Source organism: Astyanax mexicanus, chromosome 8 (genome assembly GCF_023375975.1).
Source record: "Astyanax mexicanus isolate ESR-SI-001 chromosome 8, AstMex3_surface, whole genome shotgun sequence".
NCBI classification, from domain to species: Eukaryota; Metazoa; Chordata; class Actinopteri; order Characiformes; family Acestrorhamphidae; genus Astyanax; species Astyanax mexicanus.
The window spans coordinates 55,398,706-55,412,833 of record NC_064415.1 but is presented as its reverse complement, the minus strand read 5'-3'; the positions used below and the strand labels follow the sequence as shown (position 1 = coordinate 55,412,833).

The window sequence follows — 14,128 nt, the reverse complement described above, 5'->3', positions numbered from 1 at the left end:
CAGAGACAGACAGAGAGAGAGACAGTCAATCAGACAGAGAGAGAGAGAGAGAGAGAGAGAGACAGTCAATCAGACAGAGAGAGAGAAAGAGAGACAGAGAGAGAGATAGTGGGTGTGAGTGAGTGAGTGAGTGTCGGAGCGCGTGTTTATAATCTCGTGGAGCCGCTGAGTGGATGAGTTGAGGAGATTCAGTTTTTTACACGGAGGAACATTATCGCTGGAGGACTTTTCAGCAGGGTCGCGGTTCTTATGCCTGTTGCTCTGAATGAGGAGGTGAGTAACCTAAACTAGCTTAGCTATTTACCTGTCTATCTATCTAATGCTAACTGCTAGCTAACCTATTGCTAACTAACTAGCTAACTACTCTAGGCTAACTAACGGCAGTCTTAATTCATTTTCGATAAGGAATCATTTGAAAATGAATTTAAAATGGGGTTAAATCGTTTTAATTTAATCTAATTTCTCATCTAAACCAAAACCGACTGGCGATAATTAAAATGTGCCATAATCCACAGGAAAAAAACATATGTAAGTTACATTTTTACCCCTTGTTTGAGTAACTTAGTTAGATATCTGAATATTTAAGGTGGTATTAATAATCCTGTTTGTTGGAAAATATGTTTTAGAGCCTCTGAATGAATCGTTTTTGTTTAAAAGATTAAACAGTATACCACAACCCACAACGTTTAAAAACGTTTAAACCCTCTTTACCTTGTGTTGAGGCTTCCTAAGCAAACTTCAGAATTTAAGGTGGAACTTGTGAGTTCTGTGAATGTTTGGTAGCTAGGAGATCTGAATTGGAGGTTCTACGTTGATTCTGCTTGATTTTCATTGTTTAATGTCCTTTTTTCAAATGATTTAGAAGTTCAGAAGAAGATTTTATAGTGTAATATATGTTTAATTAGGTTATAGCATTAGAGGAACATATAAAGACACGCCCTTAAATGTTTAAAATGCACAGAGACACTGGTACAGCTGTAGACACCGTTGCAGAGGGAAAACCCAGCCACTCCCTTAATGTGTACACCTCTAAACTAAACTACCTGAACTACATGTAGATAAAAAGAAATATTTTCTCACATTACCTGAGCTGCATATGCTTAGATTTGTAAATTAATAAATTACAATTATTAAAAGTTTCAGAAGTTAAAGATTATTTAATTAGAAATTAAGCCTGTCTGTAGACAAGCAGTTTAATTTATGTTAGTAATTTAATGTAGTTAGACGTCCTTATTCTAACATTCTCCCATTCAGTCTTACATTCAGATGTGTATAAAGTAGATAAAACATTAATAAGTATATAGAAAATAAAATAAATGAATAATAATGCTACTGTTAAAATGTATGAGTCATTTAAAGTTAGTCAAGCAGTTTAATGACTTGACAGTACCAGTCAAAAGCTTGGACACCCCTCCTCATTCAATGCGTTTCGTAATTTAATGTATTTTCTACACTGTTTAATTTAATTTAATTAAGTAGTAAGCAGTAAAAAAAAAAGTGTTTATCCTCCACAACCTCCTGACCTAAACCTGATGAACTGAGGAAAAGCAGTAACTACAGTTCAGCACCTCCAGGAACTCCTTCCTTCAAGACGCTGAGAAAACTATTCCAGGTGACTCTCCCTCATGAGGACACTGAGATTAAAATCTCACCAAGAGAGTGCAGATCTGTCCTCAAAGCTATAAAACATACAGGTTTAAAAGGTTAACACTTTTTGTTTATTAAATAATTCCGTATGTGTTCCTGTATAGCTTTAATATTTTACATAAATACATTTATTAATAAATTTACAATGTAGAAAATCACATTAAATGAAAAGAGGTGTGTCCCAACGTTTGACTGGTTCTATACATAACCCCTCTGTTTATGAAGTTAAGCTATTAAATTAAATCAAATTAAATATCCTTAAATGTATGCATGCATTAAGCATTAACTGAGATAAATGCAGGGTTTATTTAAACTTATATGAATTGCTACCTCAGGAAATGGCTTGAGAATGCCTGCACCTGTGTTTGTTGTGAGGTGTTCTCTTGTGAGTGAATTTTTGGACTTTGATCAAGGCTTGATAGTGGGTGTCAGATGGACAGTACATTTAATTTCTGCAGTTAGCCTTTGTGGAAAGTCTAATGATGCTTTGTAAAGACATTAATAGAAAGGATCCTAAAACGTGTCCTTTTAAATTATAATATAAATCTAATAAATTATCATTAGACTTTAAAAAGACTCTTAACAGACTGAATTCTGACACCCTCTCATATCTAAAGACAAGTCACAGACTTCTTACTCTCAGACTTAGCAAGATTTAGCAAAGTCCGGGGATCTTGCAGGATCACTATTTGCAAGACTGCGGCTAGATTCTTTCTGAGATTATTTCCCATCATGCTTTTGGTGGAGTTTACGTTCAATACCTATTACATATTAAATTACAAATAATATGTATATCAATACTGTGATTTAATATTCAGAGACTCACAACTTTTGTTATCATCAACAGTTTATTTTTCTGCCACACTGTTAGTTCTTGATATTTTTTAATAGAATGCATTTTGTGTTTAACTCTGCCTATAAGCTTCTTTCTCACCCTTTTTTGCTACAACCTTGTAAAGCAAAGAATCACAGTTTCACTTTATTCAATTAATGCAATAAAGAGCATCATTCTTGCTAAATATGTGTTTATTAAACTTGTTTGTATCAAAAGTAGCACTGCACAATAAGACAAAGTAGTGCAAAATAAAATAACTTTAAATATAATGACTTATATAAAGTGCTACCTGCGTTTACTGTAAAACTGTACATATTAAATTAAGAACCATATAAGGCATATGAACTGCAAAATGTGTTCTAGCTCTCCTATTGGTTGTTCACATTGTTGACAGCACTATTTGCGTGAGCCAAGTCTCAAGACATACATACGATAATCTTAAATGTTTGATGGTTGATCTTATCTGACTGCCAGTACGAGAAAAAAGACTGACTAAAACTTTCAGTTCTAACCACCTTAAACTGAACCATCAGGATGACGCCACCGCAACTCGACTGCAACACGATTCTAGCAAGACTTTCATGAGTTTATCCTGATTCTGGAATTTGCGTGCCACAGTGAAATCGCTTGAAAGTCGTTAGGTGTAAGGTTGCCATTAGTTAGCCAAGGGACAGGAAGGATGTGCTATTTTCTTTCTCTATAGGTAGGCTGCATGTCTTGCAGTTTACGAAGAGCACTTCACTGTGTAACCTTTTACACATTGGCTGTGGTCTAGACTTGAGCAGAGGGTTTGAGAAGTTTCCTGTAGCTTTCAGGTATGTTTAACTCTTTGGATGTGAAGTTCCGTTCACCATTGTGGATTTCTTAAGTAGCACATGTTCTCTCTGAAGCACTTTCTTTATCATTAGTGTTTGAGCAAGACACTTGTCTGTCACTTTTAAAGCTCTTTTTCTGAGCAGTAAGTGTGTGTGTTGTGTTTTTTTTTCTTCCTTTGCCCAGTAAACCCTTAGTGTTAGAACAAAGTAACAAGTAACAATACAAGTAACATTGATCACTCTGTTCTAGGAGTGGGCGATATGGACCTAAAAAAAATCACAATATTTCATGGTATTTTCGCGTTAACGATACTCTTGACGATATGACAAAACACTGAATTAAGAAAAAAAATATCATTGTAAGAATACACTACTGCAACAAAATAAAATTTAAATTTTAGTATTCAGGGATCCCACAGGTCTTTAAAAAGTCTGTAAATATGTAAAACTGTAAATTTGCTGTAGGTATTAAATTTTCTAACTAAGGTATGCAGAGCCTGTCTGGTTTTGCAAATGAATTCTTATTCTATATATATATATAGACTGGTTCACAATATATGTAGTACTTCCTTAATTTAAATTTAAGTGGAAATCTTGTTATTTTTACAGTTTTACCGGTTACTTTCTGTTCTGTTTATTAGCTTTTGTTTTAAATGACACCATTTAAATGCAGTGTCAGACAAAAATACTCTTACTGCTGACATAATTGGTATTTTAATAATGTGCTTAGGGTGCTAAAAACCGGATGCTGCCCACGATAGCGATGATAGCACGATACTACAATAATGCAGCTGGAACCATAAAACATGATTTAATTTGATGAGCATCCCAGTATTCATTTTTTTTTAACCGTGAATATCTGGTCCTGGTGATCCACCACCCTAAAGTCTCCATTTGTCTCCCAAATGTCTCCATTTTGTGAAACCATATGGCAATTTGACCATGTATATTCACTGGTTAGGAGTCACTGGAAAATCCAAATTTGATTGTGAGTAAAAGTGTGAAAGTCATGTGTAATGAATACAAATCAAGTGGATGATGTTATCTTAAGGTGTGATTATGTCTAATTGTATCAGTTTAAACTATTCAGAAAATCTTCTGAGAACGATATAAATATATTAATAGGCCTAACAAGGTCGTTTAGGGGGCGTTTATTCTTTACACACTAGTTTACACACAATTCAAATGAAAGGGTTGGTCGGAGTCGCTCTGACGCAAATAAAGATCAGGAGAAGTCTCTGACTGCAGGATGTCATGAGCTCGATGATTCAGATTAGTGTTTGTAATGAGAGTATTTTGTAATTATATTGTCAGCGTATGGTTGTGCAGTTGTCAGCTGTTTCACACTGCAGTGTTGTCATATCCGCTCTAACTAGGGCTGATTGTTCATTTTGATATATTTGAAAAACAATTTTTTTATAAAGATTTTATATGTTGTAAAAAATGTAAAATAGTCATTTGTAATAGCTTGTGTATATAATAATACTTCTGCATTTATACTTTGTTCAAGTTTTCATTGTCTTATTGTACATCAATGTTTTTAACAAGCCTTTTTGATGACCTTGTAAAAGCTAGTATTTAGTAATACACTGTCCCTTTAAGAGCCCCTGTATCATTAACTGTACCAACCACTGGACCTATTCACTTTTATTTTGTTTACTTAATTTACATAGTAACATTTGTAAATGTGTATTGGTGCCTCCCTAGTTCATGTATTAACTAATAAACAAGTGTAATAATGCCGGAGTTAGTGTCCTATCTGCTCCAGCATGCGTCGTGTTATACCTGCCCCAAAACTCGCTATCCGGGTCAGAGCATTAAAACTTCACCAGAATGCTTTACCAAAATAAAATAAGCCTGTTTACTGTTTACTCAGTAAGCGATCAGATCAATGCGTTTTACATAAACTTGGATAACCAAATACCACAAGAGTGGCAACTGCTGATCAATATCATATGTGTAAAGTGGAGAGAGAGAGAATAGTGTCCAGTTTATCTTGAAATCTTTACCCTGTCGTGTTACAAGCCACATTTCAAATCTGTCCCTGAAAGTCTCACATGCACACATTGATACCTGTATAAACGCATCCTTTTTTACCACCAACAAAAAAAACTCATATTAGAGAGACGAGAGACTTGTAGCTTTATAAAGCTCATATTTGGAGCATCCTTTGCTGGAGTGGAGAGTAAACTGCTGCTCTGAAGTTCATGCTCAGGTCCAGAAGGTGAAAAAAGGCCAGGCTGTTTGCTTTTGCTGTTTTTTGCAGCTATAGCTGCACAGCTGTACCAAGAGATACAGTGTGGGTACTAGAGAGAAGCACGTAGCGCTAATGCTAATGCGTAAAAGCAAAAACACGCATGAATTCCACATGATTTGACCGTTCAAATTCATGTCGCATGTTCATGGAGTGGTTACATATCCGATTTAGGATCAAATATTAAAAGTGACTCAAATCTGCTTAGAAAAAATCTGATTTGGCACATTCCCACAGCCATGAAAAAAAAAAATCAGATTTGAGTCACTTTAGCCTGGTAATGTAAAAAAACAACTTCTGTACAAAGGAGTCTTTAATTATGTTTGCTTGAGTCTTGCATGTTGTTCTGAATCTTCTGAATTTTACTGTCATTTATGTTCACACTAAACCCATTACTTTCCTTCAATTATTATTTAATTTAAATGAATTATTATTACAAAACAATTTGGAATTACCCAATAGATGTTAAATGTAGAGAAAATTATGACTTATTAACCTTTAATACTCTGATGTATATCTTCAAGTGAATGTGGTATATCAGGGAGGTCTTCTTTTAGTAATAAGTGGGAGTGTTGGAAGATGAAGGTCAAACATGATATAAATGCTCACTGTGACTAATTGATGATCTACTATTAATACAACTTTCTCCACCTGCTTATTTAGAGTGATAATGACAAATCATTACATTTCAGATGAATGATTGCAGGAAAACTGGGATATATCTGTTAGATAAATAAGATATAATGAAACGGGTGATATGGATGTAATATGGATGGAGACACCAGCACACTGTAGCATGTTGTGAAGTAAGCACATGATGAAATATATCTGTGTCACGCTGAATACCTGCCAAATGCAATAAATGTAAAAAAGTAAATACACTCTGTGACGTGAGTGTTGAGGCCGTGAGTGCTACAGCTTCTGCACATTGCTGGGCATTTACAGCCCATTTCCAGGACACAGTTACAGCTGTTATGAGAATGTTAATAGGCTGTACATTTATCCTTTTTATCCCTAGATTAATGATAACTAGCTAAATCAGGGAGTTCATGCATTTGCTTTGGACTTTTTAGTTGTTTTCCATCTTTTTTCCATCTGTTTTTTTTAGTCTATGGACCTACTGGTAAATATGTTTGCAGTACAAACTAGTTTGGAGAAAATGGGAAATTGCTAAAATATATAAAAAAGATGCAGAAATTTCAGACTTCAAATAATGCAAAGAAAACAAGTTCATATTCATAAAGTTTTAAGAGTTCAGAAATCAATATTTGGTGGAATAACCCTGGTTTTAATCACATTTTTTTTCAGTCATCTTGGCACGTTGTCCTCCTCCACCAGTCTTGCACACTGCTTTTGGAAAACTTTATGCTTTACACTCCTGGTGCAGAAATTTAAAGAGCAGTTCAGTTTGGTTTGATGGTTTGTGATCATCCGTCTTCCTCTTGATTATATTCCAGAGGTTTTCAATTTGCTAAAATCAAAGAAACTCATCGTGGTTTCGTATTTTTTTTTCCAGAGCTGGTAAAAAAAAGTGGCAAAATAGTTGTTTTATTATTGAGCTTTTGGCCTAAACTGTTTTAAACAGTTTAAAAAAGAATCAGAACAGATCCCAAACGCCTCATCTGATTTACTGCATTACAGTTCAGCAAAGTTTTTTCATATCTGACTTTTCCCTCGAGCATCATGGTAATAAAGCTGTGTGAGAACAAGCTGTGGTTTCTGTTCTGCTGGACGGGCTTTATACCTGCGCTACTGCTAACAGGTCCAGCAGTGCAGAAAAGTGTCCTGCAGAGTTTTTGCTGCTTCATGGCAACGAGGACATGGCAACTGATGACTTGCGGTGTTTACATCTGTGTTTGTCCGTCACCTTAGGGATGAGCTCGTCGCAGTTATTTGAGACACTCACTGCACTTCTCATGAATCATTTACGGCAAACTGAACTTGATTTAAAGTTTTAGGGTCGTGTTTTGAATGGTTTTGAGTTTACACCTGAAACGAGATGCCTAGTTTTGAAACTGTAAACATGAGGACCTGCCTACTGGTCAGGGATTTCAAGGTTAGTGCCACTGATGGGTTCGGGTCTTGAGCATGGGTTTATGACCGCACTCTCGTAGATACCGCATACTAGTGCTGTGCGATATGACGATAAATATCGTTGGGACGATAGAAAAGTGTCTATCGTGCTACTTACCTTCTATCGTCCCTATCATTTCTACAGTAATTTCATCAATTATTCATGCAAATATATAAAGTAGGCTACGATGAATTGTATTGGTGTGGTCACTTTGCATAAACTCGGTTTATATAAGTGATGATAAAGTAATCTTTCCCAAAAAAAGCTTTATAATGTGGTTTTGCAACGTGACCTTGCTTTGCGTTATTTGACGGACACTTTACAAAATGTTAATTGAGATTATTTTGATAACTCAATTTAAATACCTGTATCATTTTGAAAAAAAAATAGCTACTCCATCTACCTCATCTGTTTTCATTTGATACACACACACACACACACACACACACACACACACACACACACACACACACACATATATATATATATATATAGCCACACATTAGCAACCACCTCACAATACCTTAGCAACCAACAAGTATACCATAGCAACATTTTAACCACCACCTAACAATACCTTAGCAACACATTAACCACAACCTAACAACACCTTAGCAACTACTAAGAAACAACATAGCAACCAACATGGATACCATAGTAAAACTTTACCAACCACCAAGCAACTGCTTAGCAACCACCACAGACACCATAGCAGCACCTTAGCAATTGCCTAGCAACCACTTAGCAAGACCATAGCAACCACCATATCAAACAATGGGTGGCTTTTATGTTTGTGTTTTGTTGTGTATTAATCTGATCGCAAAAAATAAGAATACCAAAGGTGGATTTCATTCATTTATTTCACAAATTTTAGCCCATTTTCTCCCAGTTTGGAAGCACAATAACCAATAACCCCACCAATTTCTTGTTTTTTTAGCTGGTTAATCCTTCTGTGTTGAGTCAGCGGCCGCGTTGCCAGTCGGCGTGTAAGCGCCCTATGCAACAGTGCATGTTTATACTTGAGAGTTTGTGCTTCCACACAAGTAAAAATTGGCCCGTAATAAGCAATACCCCAAACGCTAGGAGAGAGGAGATTAGTGCATGCCTCTCTGATTGGGTAGGTGGCGCTCTCTTTCCTCCCTCATCACTCCCATTTTGATACTGGGTGGCGCAGGCGTCTGTTGGCTGGTGTATCTGATTTGGGGATCCTGCACTTTCCTCTTGACTGCGTAGTGATGCTGCTCTGTGGCAGTTTAAAAGGAGGCAGTAGCTGATTTCACATATTTTAGAGGAAGCATGTGGGGAGGGGAGGGGAAGTTCCTAAATTGAACATAATTTGTGAAATTATAAAATGAAAGCATAATTTTCCAGAGTAACGATCCGTATTTATTTATTTTTTTTCTGATCCTGGCGGAAGCTTTTGGTTCTGGTTCTGCTTTGTGCTTCAGCGTTCCTCTGACACCTCACTGTGTTCCAATGCTTTGCAGCGCCCTCAGCACTTTTGCACTGCCTCTAAGACCCTAAAGCCCCCCATTATTGCCGACCTATGGCACGTTTGCTGTGTTTGCTTTTGCATTGATGCAGGGATATGTGAAAGTCCAACCAGGACACTTCCTAGAAAAAGTCCTAACTGTTGGATTGTATGCACAAAATAAATCTGTGGGGGGTCCGTGCTGGGGTGAATTTTTTTTTACCCCAGCACTGATAGTACCCCCGGCTGCAGAAAGTTTGAGAACTATAGAAATGGTGGTAATGTTTTAACAGCAACTGAGCTTGATATGAATATGAATATATCTATGCTGATTGGCGTGGTGGTCTTGAAATGAGGTGTGTTTTGGGTAAATTTCTGGCGTATTGCTATCTTGGCAAAGGAAAACACAGGTGGGCTACTTTTCCCGTTGTTACGATAGCAAAGACACACTGACACTGAAACTCTGTAACTCTGTAGTGGTTTGTTTTCGTGAGAACATGATCCAAATTTGCTTAAACTCAATTATTTACTGGACTCCTAAAATGCAGGTGCAGATTAACCTGGTTTATTGCCCAGATAATTAATACAGCAATGAATATATACCTAAATATCTCTGCTATCGCTCCACGTTAAACTGTATAGAAATGTGCACTAGTCCAGAACACAGTATCTTCTTCCTCTATTTACTTTCTTGCTCTGCCCCAGACAGCTCTAACCTATAAAATGATTTTGGTGCAATTGTGTGAAAACAAACCAAATAAAAAAAAAAGTCTTTAAACTTATAAATTATTCTTTTTACTGGAGCAAACCAACCATAGGTGTGAAAACAGACAGTTTCATTAGTGAAGAGAAGACTTGGAGCTGCAGGTTTAAGAGGTAGTCATTGCTAAAATTGCAAATCAAGAAAATCAGGTTTATTTGGACCATGTGGCACTTCCAGTGAACTGCTAAAACTCTGGTGGTGTTCTAATCCCTTGACCGCTAGTCAATATTTACAATAGACATTAGATTAAATGATACATTAGTTATCCGAAGTGGTGAAATAAGGTGTCAAAGGTTCCCTAGAACTCTTGTAATGCAACACTTAGTTTGTTAAAATACTAGTGCATCTCAAAAAATAAAATGCCATTTGAAAAGTGACTTTATTTCAGTAATTCAGTTAACAATGTGAAGCTCATATATTATATAGATGTATTACACACAGAGTGATCTATTTTAAGCGTATTTTAAGTGTATTTATTTTATTGTAGTTGATTTTGGATTACAGCCAATGAAAACCCAAGAATCAGCATCTCAGAAAATTTGAATATGACATAAGACCAATTGTTACTTTTGGCAGTGTGGGCAGTGTGCCAAGTCCTGCTGGAAAATGAAATCTGCAATGAGGATTGAAATGTGAGTTTCATTTTCCAGCATTTTTTGAAAAGCACTAGTAAATTCTTTAAAACAGATCACAATGTCCAGGAAGTAGAAAGTATTTTTGAAGAATTGTTAGTTGTTGGTAACTTTTTAACTATTAATTTTTTTAATATTGTATAGATGTGATTTTATCACTCTCATTTATGTGTATTTCTGTTTCAGGTTTGAAATGGTCTTGGCCTGATGGAGCACCGAACTGAGAAGATCCGTAACCCAGGTCCGTGTCGTGTTTAGGGCCTGACTGTGGCTGAAGTTGTGGCTCAAAGTGTCCAGGATGGTTGTGAATTTCCGCCGGTTCAGGAAATGTCAAGTTCGACAGCTGATGATGACATGCTTCGTGATATCAGCAGTCATGGTGTACTGGGAAAGTAGTGACAGCAATTTAACAAATCATGTGAAGTCCTACTCGCTACGGCACCTGCTCAGCAGCCTCGACTTCATCAGTGCCAACCTGACGATTAGTCGAGGAGAGGCACGGAGGTTCAGTGACCACCAGTACTTGATAAACCACGAACAGAAGTGCACCAACAGGGATGTCCTGCTTCTGCTGTTTGTGAAAAGCTCGCCGGAGAACTTTGCGAGGAGGCAGGCCATTCGGTCAACGTGGGGCAATGAGGCCTACATTGAGAGGACCTTGGGCGTGAGTGTGAGAGTGGTTTTTGCACTTGGCCTTCACCCTTCTCCCTCGCAGAGAAAGAAACTGCAAGAGATGCTGCATCAGGAAGATGAGAAGTACAACGATTTGATCCAGCAGGACTTCCTCGATACTTTCCACAACCTAACCATCAAGTTACTCCTGCAGCTAGGCTGGACCCATGCGTACTGTTCCAACGCCCAGTTCCTCATGTCTGCAGATGACGACATCTTCGTCCACATGCCCAACCTTATCCACTATTTGCAAGAGGTCAGGCGCTCTGGAGTGAAGGACTTCTGGGTTGGAAAGGTGCATCGAGGCGCTCCGCCCATTCGTAGGAAGGACAGCAAGTACTATGTGTCAGAAGAGATGTACCCCTGGTCAATGTACCCTGATTACACTCCTGGGGCCGGTTACGTTGTCTCGAAGGACGTGGCCGCCCGGGTCTACGAAGCTTCCCTCACTCTGAACGCCTCTCTTTACATCGATGACGTCTTCATGGGCATTTGCGCCAACGCGATGGGGATTTCTCCCCAAGAGCACGCCTTCTTTTCTGGAGAGGGCAGAGCCCCTTACCACCTTTGCATTTACAACCAGATGATGACTTCACACGGACACGTGAAGGACTTCCATGAACTCTGGAGACTTGCGACAGACCCCGAGGTGCAGAAAGTGTCTTTGGGGCTTTTAGGAAAGCTTTATTGCACTGTGGCTAAAATCAGACTCCTCTGTGTACCACAATTTCAGAACACCTATCCGTGCAGAGCAGCATTCTTATAATAGGACTTATAACAGGACTTTAGTATGAGGTCACCTGTTGCGTTCGCTCGCCCCCAGCATCTTCACACCTTTTTTCACACCTTATTTTTTGTAGTATTTATTTGTGTAACTTAACAATATTTTGCGCCTTTATAGTTGAATAGTATAGAATAGTCCTATGAAACTACATTGCTTTTGTGAAAAGGTGTGGGGGTGTGTTTGGTATTGTGTGACAAGGCCTATTTATGGTGATTGACACGTAATACAAGTAAGACATGGGTTTTGATCATGAGCCCACCTGTTAAACCACCTCTTCCCAAATTGTTTTGAGAGCAGCTCAAAAAGAAGTTATGAGGAGCACCCTGGACTTTGGACATTTTAGACAGTTACATAAAATGAGGCCTTTAAACTAGTAAACCATATTTCAACCCTTTCTATATTTTGAAAGAATCTGTTATTTTTTATTTTTATATTTAACAAAAGAGTGTGTTTTTTTTTTCTTTTAAATCAAACTTCAGCAGGCCACCAGTATAAGAAGGAAACCATGCTCTGAGGTAACTTTCATTTAAACACATTGTGAAGGGTTGCAGGTTGGAAGATCCGGAAGTCGGTTGGTGGTTTTGTAAAGCAGGGACCAGTTAATTGGTGTATTGCATAAACTTTTTTAAACTTTTGGGCTTCCTCAAAATGCAAATAGCTGAAGTAATGTGAAACATTTTGGGACTGTTTGTTTATTTGTACCTTTTGTATGTCTGTTGTGCTTCTTCGCAATCTACCTCAACAGTTGCCAAGAAACCTGGTTAAGGGTTTAATCAAACCAAGTCCAAGATGGACCTTTTAGTCACTGTAGTCATCCTTGATCCGTGAACCGTACCTCATATATTAAACACATCTGGAAGGCTGGGATTAAGGCCCAATCCCATTTCACCCCTTGTCCCTACCACGTACCCCTAGCCCTTTTTTTTGAGTGTACTCCTTCCCCTTGGAACAGAGGAGAACAAAGTTTCCCCTTAAGAATTGGGACAACCCTTCAAGCACCCGATACGTCATCAGGAGCTCTAAAGTGCTAAAGTTCAGTAACCTAACTGCTGCTGCTGGTTAACTATAGTTAACTTTAGGGTGTATTTTACTGTATTTCTTCAGAAAGGGGGGAGATGGTAGAGAAATTAATTATTATTGTCCGTTCCGTAATTCGTAACTCTTTGATGTGGAGCTGAAATTTAGCTTTTATTAGCCATTCCGCCATCTGTTGCACCATTTAAGGTGGAACGGAAAAGTTAGCTAGCTAGCTACTGAGACTGAGAAACTACTAGCGATCTTTTTTACGCTTGTTAAAAAAAGAATCTGACCATAAAACATTGAAACTACACATTAAACTCTGGTAAAATAGAGCTCATAACCCATAGTTTGAAGTGTGCATCTGAAAAAAAAAAATTCTGTATAAAAAGCTAAAAACAAGCCTCCAGCCTCCTTGGTGTGCAAAACAGAGGGTTAGGGGTTAGGGGTAAGTGGTAGGGAGAAAGGGGTGAAACAGGTGAAATGGGATTGGGCCGAAGACATCTGCGATTGACGGGAGGGATCCTCATGAAGTCGTTGATGTTCTAAGTCCACAGTGAGCTCTGCATTGGCAGCGAGCGCTGCTTTGTTTAGAGAGCTGGTATCCTCAGCTGGCTGTAAGGCTAAGTTAAATACCAGACAGTTTACATAGCACTGGCAATAGTTGACCCTTTAAGGTGTGGCGACTCTGATATCATTTGCGGTAGAATGTGTCCAAACCGAAGGGTGTTTTGATCAGGGTTGTTTGAGTGAATGACTGGCAGCAGACTTGCTCGATCGAAGCTCAAGTGATGCTTGAGGTCACAGCTAAAGCAGTAGTATTATTAAGTTGTTACAGGAAAGCCAGTAAAGACCTCTCTCTCACATCAAACCTGTTTCATAACTGGACACACACACACAGCTTGCTTGCCTCGCTCCTGCTGAAGAACTACACTATTTTTAGTGAACAGATCAAATGTCTCCACTGCGAGACTTGGGGACACATGGGATCGTGTTGTTGCCTACGTCCAGCTCTGCTCTCTTGTTAATGACAGTTGGAACTGTGTAGTACATAACGCTGGGTCTGAGTTACTGTCTTTTATGTGATTTTGTGCATTTGAGATATGTCGAGTTGTTTTTCTGTACTGTTTAATAAACTGTTTGCTTGCTAATGTTATGGTTTTC

At 38.1% G+C, this 14,128-nt stretch overlaps 1 protein-coding gene across 2 annotated transcripts; it reads left to right on the top strand.

Moving 5' to 3' along the window:
• Positions 1-31: 31 nt before the first annotated feature.
• On the top strand, positions 32-14,115 carry b3gnt5b (UDP-GlcNAc:betaGal beta-1,3-N-acetylglucosaminyltransferase 5b). Of its 2 annotated transcripts, none has more exons than XM_049482519.1 (2): positions 32-273; positions 10,678-14,115. In XM_049482519.1, the coding sequence occupies exon 2, from the start codon at positions 10,790-10,792 to the stop codon at positions 11,927-11,929; it is 1,140 nt and encodes a 379-aa protein (XP_049338476.1). In that variant the 5' UTR covers positions 32-273; positions 10,678-10,789; the 3' UTR covers positions 11,930-14,115. The 2 variants fall into 2 exon arrangements, with proteins under 2 accessions (XP_049338476.1, XP_022533566.2); XM_022677845.2 differs by lacking the exon at positions 32-273 and adding an exon at positions 7,490-7,607.
• The last annotated feature ends 13 nt before the right edge of the window (positions 14,116-14,128 follow it).